The sequence below is a fragment of the Pezoporus flaviventris genome, unplaced genomic scaffold, assembly GCF_033815535.1.
Source record: "Pezoporus flaviventris isolate CSIRO_AGI_PZ_B2104156 unplaced genomic scaffold, CSIRO_AGI_Pfla_v1 ptg000083l, whole genome shotgun sequence".
In the NCBI taxonomy this organism is placed as follows: domain Eukaryota; kingdom Metazoa; phylum Chordata; class Aves; order Psittaciformes; family Psittacidae; genus Pezoporus; species Pezoporus flaviventris.
Window position 1 is genome coordinate 14230452 of NW_026892631.1, and position 21950 is coordinate 14252401.

Below are 21950 nucleotides of genomic sequence, written 5' to 3' on the forward strand. Positions count from 1 at the left end.
GTAACAACCTAATTAAAGAAGTATTCTTATTTGTGTTATAGACATCACTAAATATTTGTAGCTGCTTAATGACACTGGAGAAGGGAAGCTTTTGGACCGGTTTGTCTGAAGGTTTGTTTGGGAAGTGTTTGAAAGCCCTACCTGGAATATGGTCTCATAACTTGTTTGTACTAGCTGCATGTGCAAGATGGGATTGGCAGGTCACTCAGCGTCAGCTGGAGAGCATCTTGCAGTCTTTCTGTGGTTGTTGAAATCACAACGCCCCGGGAGCCTGGCTCACCAAGGTGATTACATCAGAAGCTTCAGAATGAGCTGCAGAGAAGCAAAACAGGCAGGCACAGCACAATCCAGTTAAGGGCAATAGCTTCAGGGGCTTAATTTCACAGTAAAGTTGATGTGAACCGAGAACTAATTGTTGTCCCTAACTTTGGTATCTGTGCATCCTGTCAGGTGCAGCCGTGCTCTTCGCTCTAGTGGGCTGGCCTGTCGACTGAACAGGCTCGACAGCTCCGTGCCGATTAACACAACCTCTGCGTGCAGTCAGTGGGGATCACTGGTTGTTGTGCAGCGTGACTGCCTGGAGAAAAGTCAGCTTTTTCAGGGTGCTAGGGAGTGGAAGCCAGGTAAGCTACAGGAGACCCAGGCTGCCTTCCAGTTACACTCTTTCTGTTGTTTTAAGGGTTTTGTTTAACTCCTGTTCAGTCTGGGGACAGTGCAGTTAATCCAGAGAAGTTACTTCCCTCTGGAATGTTGGGGACAAGGGATGTGCGGATTTTCGTATCGGCTAGCCAGGAATCTGCCACCCACCTCTGGTTCACTTCACAATGAAACCATGTACCTTCATCCCACTCTGCTTTTGTATGGGTCTAATTTATAGGCACTAAAATTTTACCTTTGCTTTTGTTCCCAGAGAAGACAAAGCCTAAAGAAGCACTGTGATGTACTTACTACATAGGCAGCAAAAGCTTTTGTTACTCAGAGGCTGAAAGTCGGTGGTCAAAGAGAACTGTTTTGTCTCAGCGTTTCTCCTAGCTCTGTCCTTAACGTTAATCACAGGCATACAAGCTCACACCTGTGGAGTAGGGTTTAAAGCCTGTGTTTAAGTGCATAGCTGAGTTGAGGTTTTAAGCCTAATGAGAAGTGAGATCATTGCAGCCTCAGGGGACGCCTTGGGCCTTTTCTCCTTGCAGTCTTACTGGTGGATTCAGGTACGAATGTACTCAGGAAGAAAGGCAGCCAGCTGCCAGCTTCCCACTTGGGCACTCTGGTGGGAGTAGAGGGAATCTGCCTGAATCCATTTATCATTGGGAGCAAAAGATTACTCTAAATATCTCACTCAGATGTAAGACACCTTCATTAAATGAGGTCTGGAGCAAAGACCAAAAGGAATCGCAGTGATTCCCTTTGGTCACTGAGCGCTGCCCAAGAGAGTGATGCTTGGGCGGTTGTCAGCAAGTGCCTTTAGGTATCCAACTCTCGTGTTGCATCGATGATGAGGGCAAGTGCAGTGCAGAATTCAGCATATGTATGTAAGTGCTGGATGGTGGCTTTGCTATGCAAAATTCAGATCCAGTTCTGAACTCCCGGAGGCCAAAGGTAGGTTACTGCAAAATCAGGCTCCAGTTGCCAACAGGGATGGGCCTAAGCCAGCATTGTAGGGAAGGGGCCAGAAAGCTTGGATAAAAGATTATCACTTTGAGCCTCTCTAGATTTCCTTCCTGCAAGGCTTTGTGGAAAACACCGTAAGAATCACAGAGGAACTATGGTAAATAGAGGAACCAGGAAAGCTGTGTATGTAAGCAGTTTCATGTGAAAAGACAGCAGCTTTTCCTTTTTATTCGCTCCTTTCTCTCATCTTTTCCTGGCTGTTGTCTTTATGTGTGGTTCTATTTCAGTAATAGATGTTTAAAACATGAGAGTTTGCTTCCAACTGGGGGTAACCATTTCAGGTAAGTTGAGGGGAGGTAAAAACCAGCTTTCAGAGCAAAAGCCTTCATATGGGTGTAAGTCAGTAAAAACCTAGAAGCAGTACCTGGGGATTCAATTTTAAGCAATGGCCATGCATTACCCTGTATAAACTGTGGAAGAAAAATGATATGCACTTAAATGGTTCCGTCGTCGTTTAAATGGTGATCTCTTCATTAGTGCTGGGAAATGAAATGGAAATCCATTCCAATTTTCTAGACAATTTACATTTGATTGTCCATAAAATTCTTCAGTAAAAGAGCGTCCTTCCTTGCAAACGGCAGAGGATTTAATCGGATTTTGCCATTTGAATAATTCCCACCATGGTCAGATCGGCTAGTGAATACGTTGAGCTGCAGTCAGCCCTTGTTGGTAGAAGCGTTCCCACTGGTGAGTCTGGCCTCCTATGTTTGGAATACAGACGGTTTTCGCAGCTGTAATCTGTTTGTACAGTTAGTTTCCTCTTGATAATCAAATTGGCTTAGTCTAAAGCAAGCCTTAGTGTTTGCTGAAGTACACATGCTTAAACCAGAACATCAAGATCCTGCTCCACATTTACAACCCCTTATGACCCTCCTGAAGACGTTCTGACAAATATCTTGTTCTTCGCAGGAACTGGAGTTATTTTAACTGCTTGTGAAAGTCCGTACATTGCCTGGCCATTCTGTCTTACCTCACCAGAGGGGAAACCCTTTTTGGTATGGAGGGCTAAGGCCCTGATTTCAGTTCATTACTAGGCATTACTGTGCTTGCAGTTACTCCTGGCTGTCTGGCAGTTGTAAGAATTTACGTGTAAGTTGAGGCAGAACAAATGTCTTCATGTATGAAGAGGAGCGTGGCCAGCAGGTCAAGGGAGGTCTCGAGGACTCGAGTCCTCAGTACAAGAAGGACATGGACCGGTTAGAAAGGGTCCGGAGAAGGGCTGCAGAAATGATCAGGGGGATGGAGCACCTCTCCTTTAGGACAGCCTGAAACAGTTGGAGTTGTTCAGCCCGAAGAAGCCTCCAGGGAGACCTTATTGCAGCCTTTCAGTCCTTTAAAGAAGGACCTATGAGAAAGATGCGAAGAGGCTTTTAAGCAGGGCCTGCTGTGACAGGACGAGGGGTGATGGGTTTAAACTTAAAGAGGCAGATTCAGGCTGGATGTGAGGAAAAAATTCTTTACAAGAGGGTGGTGAAACACTGGCACAGGCTGCCCAGGAAGGTGCTGGATGCCCCATCCCTGGAGGCATTCCAGGTCAGGTGGGATGCGGTTCTGGGCAACCCGATCGAGTTGAAGATGTCCCTGCTCATTGCAGGGGGTTGGAGTAGAGGAGTTTTGAAGGTGCCTTCCAACCCAAACCGTTCTACAGTTCATATATCTAGTTTATGATGCACCTTTGGTTGTAAATGGTGTTAGCCCACTGGGACTAACCCAGTCAGTGGAAGCAGAGGGCCTTGCAGAAATCCTGATACCTTCAGTAAGTTTAAATGCGTGGAGTCAGATGAGCTTGTTGGTCTGCAGGTGCTGTTTGTTTCTGGAGTAAGAGCATGCAGCCCTGTTTCCTGAAGGTGAGAGAAACTTGTGGTTAGAGGTTTCAGTGTACCAGCTTGAAGTCTCTCCAAATCCAGGGTGCTCTTCTCTTTTATTCCTTTCAGTGTCATGGTTGTGGGCTTCCCTTTACAGCACATCTGTAGTATACAGCCAGACTCTCCTTAATTTTGCAACCAAGGACACATCCAAGTCCCCACAGGCCAGTTCTTGTACTTGTTATACATCTGATTATTTTAGTAATCTGCTTTTCTACAAGCATCTTGGCTGCAGTGGAGTCTGTGGCTATCATTAAATCCCTCTCTAGATGACTGTTAATGCCTTTCAGTGTAAATGTCATACTAAACCCTAGCTTTCAAAACGCATGATGAGTTTTGTGACTCTTGCCATTTTACTTGTTTGGACACATCTGAATTTGCCAAAACCCGTACTTTGCAGTGTTCATTAGTGGGATTGTGTTAGTTCAGTCAGGTGCTGCTGTAGGAGCCTTGGCCCTGGAGGCGATAGCCACCCTTCCTTTGCACAGATTGCGGGGGGGGGGCCTTCATCCACCCTTTTATAGGCAGGCTCTTGGATCCAAGCTGCAGCCTTTCAGAGAGCGCAGACTGGTGCTGGCCGTTCACTGCCAGTTTAGAGAGAGCTGTTTGCGTTGGGAGTTTGTTTTGTTGGCTTTTATTCACTTTGGCTGGGATCGCTCCTCTGATCAGTTTTGGCCTGTGTGTGTTCCCATGCTGTTTATCTCAGCCCAAACATGCTGAAGGCAAAAGCAAAACCTGTTAGAGATTTGTGCTGCCCAGGATGCCCGGGTTTGTGAAATTCTTGGGAGCCAAAACACCTGCAGTTGCTGCTGCCAGCTGTGTGGGTGCTACCACATGGAAGCAAAATAAAAACCCACCGAAACATCCCTGGGGAGGCTGGAGGTCCGCATCTGTGGAAGGTTTGGTGTTTTGCCAGCACTTACCTCTCTTCTTCCATACTAAGCCTTAAAGGGGCAAAATGCGAGTCGTTTGGAGTCCCTGAGATAGCAGGAGGTTATTTATTTGCCTGGGGGTCTGTGCTGCTGTAGTAGCAGTTTGCTTTTGTTTTGTGGAGTTCGGGAAGGGTGTGAGCGGAGAAGCAGTGGGAGCCATTCTTAACTCTTCCCTTTCTGCCTTTGCACACTGCAGACAGCCTATTTTAAGGTGCGCAGATGTTTCTGCTACTCTAGTCCTTGGTAGTTGCTTAAGTGGCTTCTTAGAGCAGCTGTTCCCTTGTTTATGTCTCTGATTTCATTGCAGTTCTTGGCTTTTTTGGTGATGGGAAGAGGAAAAAAAATACCGCGTCTCTGGTGTTCTGTTGCTCTGCCCTTATCAAATGTGTCCTTACTGGTGGCCTGTCCTTCTGCAGGGGAGGCATTTCCATTGTAGCTGGGGCGCAGTGTGGTCCCCTCTGGCCCATCTGCTGTCCGAAGGGTGATTTCAGCAAGCGTGACGAGGAGTGGGAGAACATTCGTAGTTTAAGAAAATCTGGCTGCAGTCTCTCATCTTTCACTCTAGAAGTGGTTCTGCCACATGAGAGCTCGGTGCTCGCATCCCTCGTGCTCTGTTCAGGCTCTCTGCTTTGTTCTTTGCCATTGAGCTGATTTTCAGGCTTGTTCACTTGGTAGTAGCGTGCCAGTTCTTTGATCTTTGCCATTATCACTGCTTTGCTTTTGCTCGTGGGGTACCTAAGCTGAGGTGCAAATTACAAGCTGGTGGAGTGAAAGAGGAGGGAGATGCAGCTGTGTGCCAGTTCTGTCTGGGACAATGGAGAGCTGCAGGAACAGCATGAGGGAGAGCTCTTCTGGGAATGTAGTTTTACTTAAAAGAAATGGCTGTTTTTCCCCAAATTATGAAATTGAGGAATTGATGTAGGTGCTAAGAGCACAGTAACAATTCTCATTTGTTTTAGAACATATGAAAACGTTACGTAAGCATACTGTGAGAATTCATAACTGCATAATAGTGGTTTACCTGTTGGATTATGGCTAAGCTGATTCCATTTATTTCCCACTCGCTAAAAGAAATGATAGCTGTATACATTGTATTAATAAGAGAGAATACCTGAAGGGAGCTACAAGGATGCTGAAGAGGGACTCTTCATCGGGCACTGCAGCCATAGGACAAGGGGTGATGGGTTCAGACTGAAACAGGGGAAGTTCAGCTTGGATCTAAGGCAGAAGCTCTTCCCTGTGAGGGTGCTGAGGCGCTGGCACAGGGTGCCCAGAGAAGCTGTGGCTGCCCCATCCCTGGCAGTGCTCAAGGCCGGGTTGGACACAGGGGCTTGGAGCAAGCTGCTCTAGTGTGAGGTGCCCCTGCCCATGGCAGGGGTGGGAACTGGATGAGCTGTAAGGTCCTTTCCAACCCAGACCGTTCTGTGAAAAGTCAAATACAACATTGTGAATAAGAAACATTGCAATATCCTAAGCTTCCTAGAGAAGCAGCAAATGAAGCAGCTCTGCATCTCTCTCAGTGGAAAATGCGACAAGCTGTTGAAGTTCTCTGCTGTTGTAGAGCATTCCATAGATATCTGATAATTAAATCTTTCTTTAGATGCTTTGGTTTTCAGTTGCAACAACAATTCCATCAGAAGCGGTGGGTGGTGCGAACGATCTGTTGTTGAGAGAGACCTGTTCGGTTCGGTGTTTGCTTGCAGCCTGTAATGCTCAGTTCAGGATGTAACTGCATACTCTCTCCCCACATGAGACGTAATTACCACTACTTAAACCCCTTAATCTCAAGCAGTTACAAGCTCTTACATTGTTGTAATTGCAGATTTAAAACTCCTGTGCTTTTCTCGTGCAATTACGTTATAATGCAGACACTTATTAATTTCTGCTTTTCTTGTTATCTGATCAGTGTTAATTGTGCGCGGCCCCGCAGCGTGTTCCCTGAAAACCGCCGCTGAGTTTGTGTTGCAGCGTTCGTGCCTCATTCAGCGCCAGTGAGAAGAGATCCAGTGCAGCAGGTTTGCGAGGCTGTGCTTTTCTCTCAGCCCGCTGTCATCATTTGTTGTGTTGTAAACGAGGGACTTGTTAGCAAAACAAAAGGGCAATTATACATTGAAATCCTCTGCTGTTTGTAAATCCAGGTGCTTGCTCTTTGAACAGCGTTTGCAGGCTGCTCCTGAAGTATGTAAGAGGTGTTGGTTTGGGGTTTTCAGTTGGTAAGTGGGGGTTACGTGCAGACTTCGGACTTTCGGGATGAGCTTTCCCAAAGTGAAAACGAAGGCAGCTCTCGTTTAGAAGGCATTGCAAGTCTTGGGGACAAGATGTAAGAGGATGTGCACTAGTTGCCGTAGGTCTCACTTGTTGCTGTATTGTTCTTATGCACGCATTTTGTATGCAAGGGCTTTGGATGAGTGCATTTTGAACAAGTCATCATCAGTCCGATGATTCATCTCAGGAACTGCATGCAGCACTTACATCTGTAATTGGGATAATTGCAAAACTCTCAGTCTTACAGATAGAAATCCTTCTTCTTATAATTCCAGAAGCAGATCACAGCTCTTTTACTGTGCTAGCTGAGGCCTACACTGACTCCTCTTTATTTCTCCGTTCGTTTTTGTTGCATCATTCAAAGTAGCAGATGATTTGGTGACCTTTCCAACCTGGGTCTGACCTTCATGAGTCACTTGTGCGGGTAATTGGCTATCGAAATGGCTCTGCTTTTATCTTTGCCGTTATTTAAACAGTGCTTTTAATGGGGTGGCACGGGCTCCATTGTAAATGCAGTCCCAACATTGCTGGGGACAAGGTTGGCAGGAAGGAGCATTAATGGCAGGGTGGGGTCTGTCTTCTGAGGGATCTCCACGTTCATGGAGAGGAGGTATTGGAGATTTTCCTCTGTCATAAGTTGCCCACCTTCTTTCCCGTGTGTGTTGTTAGACTCCTTGTGGGGCTGCAGTGGGTTCATTTCAGTACTCCGAAAGGAGGAAAAGGCACACAGCTAGCTATTTCGATGCAGAAGGGGTTGATGTTTTAATATGCTAATGGATCTACCCAATATTAGGATACAAAAACTCTTGGCTTTAATGTGTCTTTAATAGTAATAATGTGGTTAACTGATGATAAATTAAGTATTGCAATTTGGGGGATTTTTTTTTTCTTCTTTTTTTAGTAAAAAAATGAATGTAGGCAAACCAGGACACAGGGAGAGGTAATGCTGTCCAAATACAAAATATTAATGGATTAAGGGGCATTTATAGTCAAAGTGGAGGTTTTGAAAGCATTTCTTCATTCTTCAGACCTCCCGGTATGGTTTAGCTCAGGCACAAGTTAGGGTTAAACGGAGAACTGATCTCCGCATTTCTGGCACTGTATCCCTGTTCATACTCTGCACTTCTTTTAAACTGAGTTCACACATTTCTCTCTGTATTTTTACACCTGTCTCTGCAGAGGGGTAGTTGGTAAAAGGGGGAGCTGGTCTCTACAGGCACTCCTGGAAAGAAGTCAGGCAACTGCAGGAAGGAATCCTGTAGAGAATCAGCAGTGTAAAAGCCTGGAGCAAGTCTGAGTTTAAATTGCATCTCTCAATGATCAGGGGAAAGACAGTCCTGTCAGTTTAATTTGCGCATTGATCATAAAGCCCTAAAGCATCTTAGTTGGCTTAAAGGTATCTGCTTATAACAGTGACCTGAAGAAACAGCTGCATTCTCAAAGGAATGAATGGGATGAAGGATTTTTTCTTCTTTTTAAAGAGAGGGGGTGAGGAAGGAAATAAACAGCAAAAAGGGGGTATTTAGATAAGGGAAAATACCAGTTTTTATAAATATGATTCCTCAAGTATTGATTTTCATCTCGAGTGGAGGAGATACGATGCTGCCTCTTTGGTGCTTGTTTTGGGGTACAGGAAATGATAAAGAGGAAGAACTTCGCCAGCAAGCCCTAGCACTCACTGGTGGTTACTGGTGCATCTGCACTCAGATTGTTCCTCTACAGCCGGTCTCCCACGTGTCACTGACCCAATTCACTACAGAGGAAAGCTCCCCTGGAGGCTTCCTGTCCTTCCCTTTCATTCCAGGCTGGGCTGGCTGGAAGAGCCTGAGCCCCAGCTTCTGCAAGCCATCAAAACATGACCGTTGAGGCTGCTGTTCTGTCTTGGGCTTCGGCAGGCGGATCTTCTCGACTCCTGTGTGTTTCCATCTGCTTCTCTCCACACCTGGAATGACTGCCTTTTTTCCTTCCCCGTGTTTATCGTTAAACCCATCTCCATGAACCAGCTGGCTTCACGACTGTGTGGAATGAAGTCGGAAGGGCTGTGCCGTGGGCTGCCTTTGAGGGCTCCAGCTCTTGCCTCAGGCCTTGCCTTTTTTCTGCCTGAAAAATAGGAAACGTAACGTGAGTTTTTATGTATCGTTAAGCTTACATCTGTAAATCACTGACCCGTGGTAGCTGTTTATTACATATTCCATCTTGCGCTTTGATGCATTGTTGTTGTCACACTGAGGTGGGTAATGATGACTCGGCTTACTACTGTGGTAATGCACTTAAAGCTTTGAAATCTGTCACGGATGGCATTCCAACACAGGTGCTGTAAACCAGAGATGAAATTTTAAGGTATTTGCCGTCAAGCCATTTGTCTTAAAATTCTTGTGTCACAATAGAAATTGTGGTTTCCTAAGGTTTAGGATACTGCAGAGTTGTTTCGTGGACAAAGGGCTGTGTTTCAGGAGCTCTGTGTTGCAGGGCTTGCCATCCCAAAACTGGGTGGTTGGTCCTCGGTTTCTAGTGCTGCGGGTGACCTGTAGGAGCTTGTGCTTATCAGGCCTCCGTAACAAAGAACTGCTATTGCATGGGCCTGGCATCTCCAGTCTTAAAGCACAGTGGAACGCAGACTGATCAGCACAACTTGCTATGTATTATAGCCATTGTTTTTGTTTTTTTTTTTCTTCTATTTTTACAGCCCTTCTGTATGCAACCATTTTTGGTAATGTGACAACCATATTTCAGCAAATGTATGCTAATACCAACAGATACCATGAAATGCTGAACAGCGTCCGGGACTTTCTAAAGCTCTACCAGGTCCCTAAAGGACTGAGTGAACGTGTGATGGATTACATCGTTTCCACCTGGTCAATGTCCAGAGGAATAGATACTGAAAAGGTAAGGAAATTAAACTGCAAGGAAAGAGGTCACATCCTGAAAGCATTTCATGAACATAAACAGGAGGTACTTTCTTAGGAAAGAAGACAAATACTCTTTAAATAGTTCCAAGTAGTAGCTTCCCTTAAACTTTCAAATACAGCATTTCAAGTGTTCTGTCATACTGACATATGTTAGTGGTAGAAGTATCTATGTTTTTCTGGTGATGTGGTTGAAATAGTGCGAAAATGATGAAGCAAAGAGCTTGCTTTCCAGTAAGCAAAGAAGGTTCCAAATTCTAACACAACCTCAGAATTTCTTCAAATGAGATTTGTTAAAAATACTGTTTCTGTTGTGTGAAATTGTTTGCAGCTCTTTGGGCCTGGATGCAAAGTAAAATCTGGTTTGTCTCTGTAGAATGTGATGCTCTGTGTGCAGGTAAAGATAACGATGAAAGCTGGGAGTCATCACTGTCCCAGCTTATTACGTGAAATGTGCCTTATGTGAGGCAAATGTTACCGTCCTAATTCATTGAATTTAGAAGTCAGTTCCCACTGTGTCTTTTAAAATAACAAATGGCCCTTCACCACACCAAATGCAGCTACTTGCTGCTTTCATATTACTTGCCAGCTTCTGTGGAGATAGATACTGGTTTTCTTACCGCTTGTAAAGAGATGTGATTTATGGGGTGCTTCATTCAGGAACCATACCAATGCTCTGGTCACCAGCCTTCTGGTTAGAGGCTTCATTTAGTAGTCTGTACTGTAGGTGATGTAGTTAAAGAGCAAACAGTTTCATTTCTGTCGAGTTTTAAAGCATCGTTACGGAAGAGTAGAGCAGATGTGGCCTTGCACTTGGGCTCTCTGGAGACCAGTGGGTACACAGGATACTGTTTGCTTTCCTAAATGCCTTTTAGATTCTAGACCATAATCGTGGGAAGCACTGTCTGCCGTACTAGCTCTCAGAAAGAAATAGTATTTTAGTATTGGATAGTGCTGATTTGAGGCTTCTCTGCCTCTGTTCTCACCAAATACCTGTGTGCAGCCCTGTGGGTTTGAGGTAGGCGCATTTGGGGAAGGTGGAGAGGCAATATCTGAGGATACATAGTGTAATGAATGCTTGCGCTTTCATTCATCCCCCAGTACAAGCTCCTCTCATCATTTTAACAAAGCAAAGAGAAAAAATGGCTATGTAAAACATATCTTCAGAGTTCATTCTTGACTTCTGATAAGGAGAAAAGTGCTTGAAGAGAATGCCTTTGGAGACAGCAGGATAACCAAACCTAGCACAATTCAGTGTCACCTTTAAGAATTATCTTAATAAACAGGCAAAAAAGTCTCCGATTGTAAGGACATCAAAGAGCTTAATACCATGTTGTTTTCAATAACTGGTGTGTGCAGAACTGAACTGCCGGGAGCGATGACTTGTAAACCCAAGAAATCAACTTTCATCTGCATACAAAAGCTAGCAGATGTAAAAGTGACTAATGGCTGTGCCAATCCAGAAACTCTCAGGTTTGAGCTCTCTTGGTTTGATGCCTCTCTATAACTTCTAGGTTGTCATGCAATGAATAAATCATGAATTGCTGCTGGGGCAGAACAGTGGTAATTGTGCTGCTGTGTAATGCAGAGCAGCTTTCTACACATGAGGCAGATACTCTAAAGGTGAACTTGGCACAGACTCGGTGCCTACACTCTTTTGTAGGCCACGTTACTTGTCAGTTCACTGTTAACTGCAGGCATGCCAAGGAGTGAATAATCAGCTAGAAGCAAAGTGTGTAAGTCTGGAAAATAGCAGCATACCAAAATTTAACCAAGAGCTGCTGAAAGAGTCTAAAACGAATGCATGAAGATGCTTCCTTACCTCCCACAAAAGTGGTTTTCTACCATTTGTAATTCTCAAACTTCTCTAATCCATTTAATTTTTCAGTCCAGCGACAGCTTCTTTAAATGGAGAATGGAAAATGAGTTAATTTTGCCTTAGAGTGGGAAACAAAGGGGGTTTTGTGTAAATACTTGCTTGAACATTCGGATTTTCGTGCTACTATTTCTATTACAACAACCCTTTTTGTGCATGATATTCAAGTAACTGCGAAGTGTGCGCGTGCCGTTCCAGTAGCACAGTTTGGTAAGCATCTGCAGATACAAAATGGTTCTTTTGCCAGAGTAAATGAGGTAATTGCAAAGACAGTTCTGGCCACTGCCCCTGTTCCGTGTTAAATGCTGCTCTTCCTGCCTCAAGCCATTGCTGGGAGCCTGGAAAAGGGAGAACTGGCAGGTTTGACTGCTGTTCCCAGTGGGGCAGCCAAGGGAGATCATCCATGAGTGCCCTACACTTAAGTGCTGTAGAAATGTATCTGAGCAGTAATACCTGTAATAGCAGGTCTGCTTGGAGGTGAGCCAAAGATGATGATTTTGGTGGCAGAGTCACTTGCCTTTGGAGCGGCAAGTGGGGCATCTGGAACCAGTGCCATGCACGGAGTTATGAGCTTGGTTCTCTGCTCAGGTCTTGCACAGACCCCCACTGCAAGGTGTAAGTGTAGCCTAGTTCTTCCTGTGTTTTCTGGGAGCGTTTGCATTGAAGCAGCCATCACTTTCCATGCGGGAAAATGTGTGGGAGTAACTCTGAAGCTCACCCAGAGTCCTCCTTAATCGAATGGAATAGTTATTACTGAGGAAAAAAAAAATGAGGCGGACTTGTAGCACTCAGTGTTGTTCTCAGATAATGCGTCCTGAGATGTACTTCATCACAGGCTACCCTCCAAGGGTTTTATCATCCCCAAATCCTGTTCACGGTAATGTGTTTCCAGTGGTTTTGCCAGGAACTTTAAATCTGTACATGCAGTGGTAATTCTGTATTCTGTGCACTCGTCTGTCTGGTGGATTACATTGAAACCCTTCAGAAATGGCCCTGACTGGTACCCGCTGTGCTATAAGCGTCAGTCTGTGTACCCTTAGGAGCACACGTCAGGAATTGCCCTGAGGAGCACTGCATTCGGGAGATCAGAAGTTGCCCAACACACCTTAAAGTCCCTTTCTTGTGTGAACAAAGCGACTGCCACTGAGGGGTGAATTTGAATGCCTGCAAATCTCAGTGTTAGCAGTTAATGAAACTTCTAATAACCTTTTTTTTTGCAGAAGGAATATGAGATTACAGTTCACTATACAATATTCTCTCGCTTGGAGTACGTAATTTGCGCAGGCTTTTTATGGTATCTATTAAGAGTGACCTACCCTCTAGAAACAATCCTTCCGGAAGCTTTTCTCCACCACTTTCTGTACTGCTGTGCAGTGTTTTATTGTCTTAAAAACCTGAGGCCTTCTCCTAGTAATTCAATATCCAGCAGAGCATGTTGCTGAGATGAAAACGTTGTTTTCCCTTCAGGTATGGAAAGCAGAGCATGTATTGGGGCTTATCTGTATAAATAATATAAAAACAAACGGACAGATTGAGATCACATATTTTATAAGAAGGAGGAAAGTAGTTCTTAAACCCTGCGTAGTAAAATATAAGCCATGCACAGGAAATAATGACCCGATTTCCTTCTCAGGTGTTGCAGATATGCCCTAAGGACATGAGAGCAGATATCTGCGTGCATCTGAACCGCAAAGTGTTCAAGGAGCACCCAGCCTTCAGGCTGGCAAGTGATGGGTGCCTTCGGGCTCTTGCCATGGAATTCCAGACAGTGCACTGTGCCCCGGGGGACCTGATCTACCACGCCGGCGAGAGCGTCGACAGCCTTTGCTTTGTGGTCTCGGGGTCTTTGGAAGTGATCCAGGATGATGAAGTCGTGGCTATATTGGGTAAGTTTCACAGCTGATTACAGGCACTGTGCACAAATACAGATGCGTAGAGCATTTCTGTAGCCTCTTCTACTCTAGCACCTAACTCATTCTTTAGAAAGCTTCAGCCACAGCCTGGTGAGGTGTATGTTATTGTCCTTCCTGTTCCACATAGGTAAATGCAAAGGGCATTCATCTCAATTCCAGATTCCTTCAAGCCTGTTTCTCCTGGTCAGTGGAAACTGTACTTGAGCATTGGAATCCTGGTCATTGGGGTTCTGCCTGTCTCACCACATCTCTTTGCATTGGAAATTCCATTGAGAACTTCAGAAAACTGGGGTTTTTTTTCCAAGTGCCTGGCTTCCCTGTGTCCCTCCCAGTGATAATGCAACTTGCTGAAAACTTCCCAATCAGATTTATTTAGTATCTCGTGCTGAAACAATATTTATCTCTTTTAAAGTCAAAGTAATATAATAATTTAGAGTTGATTTTTCTTAACTTGGAATGACAGCTTCAGGGTGGAGGCATTCAGAAGAAGCTGATGGTGTGACCAACATTCTGAGGCAGAGCTAGGAGAAAAGAGTGTGATAATGCAATAGGTGTAGATGAATCATGGGGCTGGAGCATTCAGGAGGTGTTACTTATCATCTGATTCTGTCAGACCCTTATGTGATAAAGTAAATGCTCACAGTGGCTTAATCCAGTACCTGTCACTCAAAGCAGCCTGGAAAAAGGGAACAAAACAGCTTGGTAATCTTCCTCTTTCTGAACACGTACAGGTAGCTCTCCTAGGAGGAATGTCTACTGGAAAATGAGTTCAGTTTTTTGCTACTTGTGTACAGGATTGACTGTGTAGCATAGGGTAAATTTATTGTCCTGGGGAATCAAGTTCATCCTATTTTGTGCCACACAAGAAACTGAAAAGGTGAAAAGGAGATAACTGGTTCTCTTCTGTTCTGAAATCACCTGTGCTGTTCAGTGCTATATGATAAAGCCTCTCGGTTTGTGCCACCTTTTATGCCATTAATACCTCCTCCTGGGGCCATCACAAGAAGAAAACCTTAAAACATCTTGCTGCTCTTTTTAATCAGTACGGGTAAAAAACCACCGAAATAGATTTGTTCAAAATGTCCTTTAAAGAGCCTAATTTTCTCCTCCTCTTTAGCAGGAACTTCTGTGTTTTATCATAATCCTCACTTTAGATGAACACTTGGCCCACATTCCTTGAGAAATCATTGCTAAGGAAACTTAAATCCTAATCTCTGCTGCTGCAGAGTGATAGCTACAGAGAGCTGAAGTTCACCCATTGGTGTCTGAATGAATAGAAATAGTTTGTTATTGTCGTTCTTCTGGGGCAGTAACTGTTGATCCCCTTCCCTCCACACCTTTAGTTTTTTGGAAGTTGGAGTCATTTGTCTGGCTTTGTGACTACTGCAGTCAGAGAGGAAAGTCAAATGAAACGGGATGTGTTTGTGATTCCGTAGGATGGAACAGAAGATCCCTCTGCTCTGAGAGATCTGAAGGAGGCAAGAGGCTCTGGGAGCCAGGTTGGTTCCCAGCCTTTCTGCTTGAAATTGGGGTAAGCTTTGACATTTAGGAGAACACTCCAGTAAAAAGCTGGAGAGAGGAAGGAGAAGACCCTTTGGAAGTAGGGTGAGAGGCTGCTGTTCCTCGGTAGCAGTGGGGAAGCCAGGGTCTTGTCCTTAAATGTTCACACTGCTGCAAGATGTGCAGTTAAGGACTCCTGGAGGGCCTGGCTGAGCAGCAGAGCTTTACTTGTGAGAGTTCTTCAGAGCTGCTGAAGTGGTCTCACTGACCACGGCAAGGGGCCCGGTGTGCATGGACTGGAAGACTGGAGGGTAGGCTTGCCGATTTGCTTACAGACTGGGAGCTCTTAAGTCTTTATTTAGCAATTAAACCACGAAGCTTGAGAACCGCTGTGATCTTCAAAGCTGAGCCATGGAGGAGACAGGTAACATTTACCATTAGGTTTAGTTGCAAAGAAAATACAGCCCCCCAGAAAAGCTAGCTTATCCCAAGAGTAACATAGTTTATGCTGTTCTGCACTTACTATGTTCTTGCTATCCTTATTTGAGCTAAAAGCTTTCAAAAGAAGAAACTGTTGGTTTAGCAGAGAGAATGCATCATTGAGCTTCCTGGGCTTGGAAGAGACCTGTGAGTCCAACTCCTGCCCCCGCAAAGGGCAGGGGAAGTGAATGACATGGAAAGGGAAATTAAGGCAGTAATTTACTGTGAGGAAGGAATATCATTGGCCTCCACAAAGACAAGTTTGCTGTTGCTGTTCCTTCTGCTTCTATCAAAGCTGGAGGGAAATAACATAATGTAGATACAAGCATGAGAGCAAAGTATGCAGAATGTCAAGAGCAGGAATCTGTAGCTTAAGCCTGGCTGCTGCCTTCCCCATCGGGGGAAAGTGGAATATATCACTTTGGGGGGGGACGTTGGTGGTGGGAATTGTGCAGAGGATACACACAGATTTACTTTTAAGATCACATGTGAGCTAAGGAAGTGAACATCGGATGTGCCCGAAATACAGATGGTTTATTCTTACTGGAGACTGTGCTTTGAACATGATTCTGTAGGAGAGCTTGGGGTGCCGTGTTTTGTTTCAGCAGGATATTAAATGCTCCGTTTGCTTTGTGTGGAGAAATTCCTGCTGATTTAATTTGATCTAATTGCAGTCTTAAAGGAACGTTAGAAGAATAATTGTTTGTTTTCTTTACAATTGCTTTAGCTTACTCATGTAGCCATGAGCATTTCATTCCGATGCAGACACAAGAGGTTTGATTTGGCTTTTTGTGGGACAGATTTGCATCCAGATAGGACAGTGCAAACTGCAAGGGCATCTGCGCCACAGGGATGGTTTATTTCGAAGGAGGGAAAAGAGCAGTGCAGAAGTGTTGTCTTAGATGTTCACAGTGGAAAAGCATTGCATCTTCCATGCAGTTGTGTGTGAAGATTGCTTCTCGGCAGACTTGAAGATGTTGGGTAAGCTAAGGGCCCAGGCTGCTATCTTTAGACTGTCCCTCATACCTGAGCTAGCTCAGGTTTCCCTAAACTAAACTGCTTTGTGTACAGCCCCATTTTCAGAACTTAATTGTGTGGTTTGGGGCCTTTTATTATTTAATCATAGAATCCCAGCCTGGTTTGGGTTGAAAGGGACCTTAAAGCTCATCCAGTTCTGACCCCTGCCACGGGCAGGGACACCTTCCACTGGAGCAGCTTGCTCCAAGCCCCTGTGTCCAACCTGGCCTTGAACACTGCCAGGGATGGGGCAGCCACAGCTTCTCTGGGCACCCTGTGCCAGCGCCTCAGCACCCTCCCAGGGAAGAGCTTCTGCCTAAGAGCTCAGCTCAGTCTCCCCTCTGGCAGGTTAAAGCCATTCCCCTTGGCCTGTCCCCTCAGGCCCTTGTAAGGAGTCCCTCTCCAACTTTCTTCTGGGCTCCCTTTAGGTACTGGAAGCTGCTGTAAGGTCTCCCCAGAATGCCAAGTCTTTGGAAAGCTTAAACCACGACGCTTACTTACCTTCGTGCCCTTCATTTTTCACCTGAGTTTGAAATGTAGGGCCTGCTGTGTTCAAAGTGCCAAGCTGCTGTGCTCTCAGGCTTAAGAAGTGGTGGCAGGATTATGGATGGCATTAGAGTTTTCTTATTATTTTCAAAGACGGTGTTAACGTCACGGCATTGTTTGTGCTATTGAATAAGACTAATGTGACCAGCAGTGCTTTGCAAAAGGAATGCTGGAGATTAAAATCCAGCTTTATCTTCAGCAGGTCTATTGTGCTTTTTCTATTTATAGTTTCAAGCTTTTGTTGCTTCAGGTCGACACACACAGGCAGGTCGGACAAGTTGCTTATTTCTGTGATTTAGTGATCGTCAACTAAAGGAACAGTTTTAAAAGTCTGGTTTCCTCAATGTGTGTCCCAAGTATTAGAACTGGAGAGCCAGCTAAACTTTTTGAAAGACAGTGGCACGAAGAGGTCTACCTTAATGCCAAGGTTGAATTTCATGGTGGATGTAGGAGCAGCGTTAAAACTTGAGAAATAGAGGTTTCTTTCTTGAAAAATACAGGTTTGTTCCATGTGATATTGTTGGGCAAAGACTGTTCCTTGTTCCTGTGCTCCAGGTATCCAGAAAACGTAATATGGGTTGGCCTCGGGAGTTGCCTATTTTGAGACTTCAGCCAGGCATGCCTTTTTTTTTTTACATGTAACTTCTGGTAGAGCATTAAAAGCAGGAATCACCAAAGCTGCTGTCCGCTGCTGTGTATAGATGGTCTAAGACTGTGCAGGGGGTTGGAGAAAGAGATTTTTAAACCGCTTGCTTAATGCCTGCTGAAATAACAGGGGTATTCCCTGTGAACAGATGCCTCAGCAGTGAGCTTCTTGGCACTTCACATTGTTGGGAGTTTTTTCCCCGTGGTTTAACGTTTTATTGTTGTGAATTTCTGCAACTTTGCCTAATGTCATTTAGGATGAGTTCCTTCCCCTCGGGACCAGCAGCCAAGCTCCTGATACCCTTGTACTGAGTTAAGGTGAAACACCACCAACCGGTCAGTTTTATGATTTATTAATACAAAAGACAAGGCGTGTGGTTAGATATAATAAACTCAGCAATGATCACTTTAACTGGATCAGCAAGTCCTGTGCCACATGTTTTTACTTAGATTTAGTCAATATTCAATGAAAAATAGAGAGGAGGAGAGAGAGAAAGGGAGAGAAAGAGAGGGCGAAGAGAACAAGTATCACTACCCATGTATCCAGCACATCTTGTTGGTCCTCTTTACCCAGAGTATTGGTGGTGGTGGGAGCTCCCCATCTGACCTGAGCCCTGCCCTTTTATGTTCACGTTCTTTGGGGTGTTATCCATAATCTGCATGTGAGGTGTGGTGTGGAGAGGCATTACTGTGATAATGACGGGTGTAGTTCAGTGATCACCTGTGCAGTTCCAGAGCTGAGGTTCCCCAAGGGTCCTCTGGGTCCTTGTTGTCCCTCATATCCTGGTGTCTGCTGTTTGACTCCATCTTCTAAGTCAGTTTGAGGTAAGCATTCAGCCTTGAACAAAGGGGTCAGAACAATCCCTGTCTATGCAGTATCGAGAGCCATCATCCTTATTTACTTCATTTACCCTCAAGGCCACCCATGGTCAGATGCAGATGATGCCGGAGACAAGCTCAGTTTCCTGTCTCTTGCATGATGCAGTGTAAGGGGTGTTTGAGACAAGCTCAATGGCCGGACTCTCACAGTACTTTCAAGTAGTCTGACAGCACCACACGTGGAAGAAGCCCCCTTCCAGAGATCATAGAACCACAGAATGGTTGGAAAGGAGCTTAGGCTCATGCAGTTCCGAGCCCGTTGCCATGGGCAGGGACACTTCACACTAGGCCGTGTCGCCCAAGTCTGGCAGGTTACTGGCAGCAGCGATCCACGCCACACTGGCAGCTGAAGTTAGGATGTGGTGATGAGGAGCTCTGTTCCAGCATGTTCCTTATGCCTCGGGCTGTATTAGGAAGGCTTGCCATTATGTTGGAGTGCGTATTCCAAACAGAGGTATGAAGAGGCAGAAATGATAATTTAAGAAGGAAGTTGAACAGAGTTAATTTTCATTTGTGTTTTGGGCAGGGTTTGTTTTCTGTCTCAGAAGTTTAGAGGAAGAAAAATAATTGTCTTCACTGAAAAAGCCTGTTAAAAATATAATCAAAGAGATGAATCTTCACATAACACTTTTTTTTTTCTTTGTTTTCTCCAAGTTCCCGAACCATTGTTAAATTCATCCTCAAGGAGTTGCTAGAAATATTAAATCAAACGGAGTATGCTATGGCGATGAACGTTGTGAGGTTTTCACATTATTTACTTTCTGTATTTCAGAAGGTGAAATCCACTGTTTTAAACTCTTGTGAATCCTTTCGTCCGAAGTAAAAGAAAATCAAACATTGAGCCTTTAATGTGAGCTTCAAGCAATAGCTATGACATAAAGCCTGCTTCTAAGTCAGTGGGGAAATAACTCCGAGGGTATTGCAGTTGGGGCCTCTCATAGAAGTGTTTTGATCAGCGAGCAAGCACTGCCCATGAAATGACAGCACAGATTGAGCTGTGAGTTCCCTATTACTTAAGCAATGCAAATAAATTCACATGCCGTTGTGACTAGTTATTTGAGCTGGAAACTTCCATGTCCTCTGAGTTTGTACAGTCTGACCACATATTTATAGTGTGTTTTTACAGTAACCATTAAAAAAGCAAATGGGGATAGATGATTGGGATGCTGGGAAGCCTCCCAGCTTTTTCTGAATAAGCCTGCTAGGGCCCAGTTGACATTCTAAAACTACTCATCACAGTAAGCCAAGTAGTGAAATACAATCCACGCCTTATTCAGAGAGGCAAATAAATTAGAATAAAAATAGAAATCTTAGCTGTAACTAATTCATGTTGCTGCTCATCCCTGCTCTAAAATAGCTGTTTTTATCTGTAATGTGCTTCAACAGAGAGCATGGATTCAGCTGTATACTAAACTGTCTGCACAATGTTGCCGAGCTGTGGTTTAAGCCATGAACAGTTAACACTGTGTTTCTGCTTGTGCACCAGGCACATCACTGACAGTTCAATTGCAGTTTATTATCGGTATTAATGCTCCTTTTGGTTTCTACCCGGCACTGATAACTCTGGGTTTCTTTCCCTTAAGGTCTTACTAGAGGGTGAGAGTGATTAAAACCTCAGGTTAATGAAAAATGGGATATTCTCTGCAGTGCAGTTGGTCATTCCCTTCTCATTATGTGTCTCAGGTTGCACTTGAGAAATCTTAAAATCCAAAGCAGCAAGCCAAAAGGACCAAACTCCAGCTATCCAGTGGCTACTGAGATGTGCAGTTTATCTGTGGGATGGACGCTGAAAACCTCACCTTGATGCCAAATGGTAGCTCTCCTTTTTCTGGCTGGCAGATAGCTGTTGCCTTAAAACAATGCACCAAGGGGAAACAATAGTTTTGCTCTGGTGCCTCTATCTGAATCTTCCTTCTCTCTGTAAAACGGGAAGTTTGAATTGTGTACCTTGGGTAAGGAGGAGATGAGGGAAGGGAGGATAGGGAAAGGTTTTCAGTTGGAGCCAAATAGATGTGTGGTGATCACAGAGGGAGTTTGACCTGAGTCTCGCATCACTGGCTTTGAACATGAGGGGTAAATACACTGTGCTTAGTGGAGTTACACTTGAATACAGTTGGCAGGACCCTGTGACATGGAATAACCTCAGATCTTCATGTTCTTTTCAGATGTGTTCTGGAGGAAAATAAGTAAATCAATAAAAGTAAGGGGAAAAATCAGGCCAAGTGGTTTGTGTTTTTCAGCAGCCTTTTAACCGAGCAGTCACTGGTCACACACAGAGAATCTGTGCTTGCCTTTACAGCAGTTGGTGTCTCCCACTGCTGAGAACATTGGGGCTGTTCAGCCTGGAGAAGAGAAGCTGCGTGGAGACCTCAGAGCAGCTTCAGTGTCTGAAGGGGGCTACAAGGATGCTGGAGAGGGACTCTTCATCAGGGACTGCAGCGACAGGACAGGGGGTGATGGGTTCAAAGTGAAACAGGGCAAGTTCAGGTTAGATCTAAGGCAGAAGCTCTTCCCTGTGAGGGTGCTGAGGCGCTGGCACAGGGTGCCCAGAGAAGTGGTCAATGCTCTCTCCCTGGCCTCTGTTCAAGGCCAGGTTGGACAGAGCCTTGGGTGACACGGTGTAGTGTGAAGTGTCCCTTCCTAATGTCAGGGGGTTGAAACTAGGTGATCTTAAGGTCCTTTCCAACCCAAACCATTCCATGATTCTATGCTGATGAAGGCAGTTCTAGAAGGGACCTGAGCTAGGTTCTGGTGTCAGCTGCTGTAGCAGTTCTTACTGTTGACTTGAGAATGACTCAAACATGACTATTTTGTCTGATGTGCTGAAAATCCATCACTGGGTTCGTGTGAATCCCACCGAAGTCCATACTGACGTGGAAGAGCTACAGCACATGAATCCATAGCCTCATCTTCTGAGCTGATACCACACCAAAACTGCCCAGGCATCCAAAATCAAAACCTGAGCTAAGTGGGTTATCAGCCAAAATCCTCCACAGTTTTTGAGCATAGGGTGGAATATCTTTTGTCTGAGAACTCTTCAATGGTTCCTGTTTGTACGAGTGAAACAGCGAGGGGTTGTTCTGGTAGAGGCACATCAAGGCAATGTGTGAGCATGGTTCTCTCTCAAAGAGAGTCAGCAAAGCACTTGGCTAAGTAGCAATCATCAGATCTTTATTACTGATCTGTTCTCAGGACACAGTGGATGTGGCTTCACCTTTTGTCTGATTTAGGCTGAGTTTGCAGTGGGAACAGAGAAATCCTCTTCACTCATCAGATGAATAGCGAATGTAATATGGAGAAAAAAAATGGGAAAGAATAAATATGGCAGTAGAAGGTGCTGGTTTTATGAACTAATTCTTCAGTGTTTAAATATGTCAGGGTTTGGGGACTTGTTATAATTAAAGCAAACAAGCAAACATGAAAGGCAGAAAACCATTTGGCTTTCCAGAGCCTACTGA

General features: G+C 44.8%; 1 protein-coding gene across 3 annotated transcripts in view; it reads left to right on the forward strand.

Moving 5' to 3' along the window:
- The window catches only part of KCNH1 (potassium voltage-gated channel subfamily H member 1), a 176674-nt gene that overhangs the window by 76953 nt on the left and 77771 nt on the right, over window positions 1–21950 (forward strand). For all 3 annotated transcript variants that reach the window (XM_061475214.1, XM_061475215.1, XM_061475216.1), the window contains exons 8-9: window positions 9417–9616; window positions 13146–13398. In XM_061475214.1, the coding sequence (XP_061331198.1) occupies window positions 9417–9616; window positions 13146–13398 (453 nt within the window). The remainder of the gene's footprint in view (window positions 1–9416; window positions 9617–13145; window positions 13399–21950) is intronic.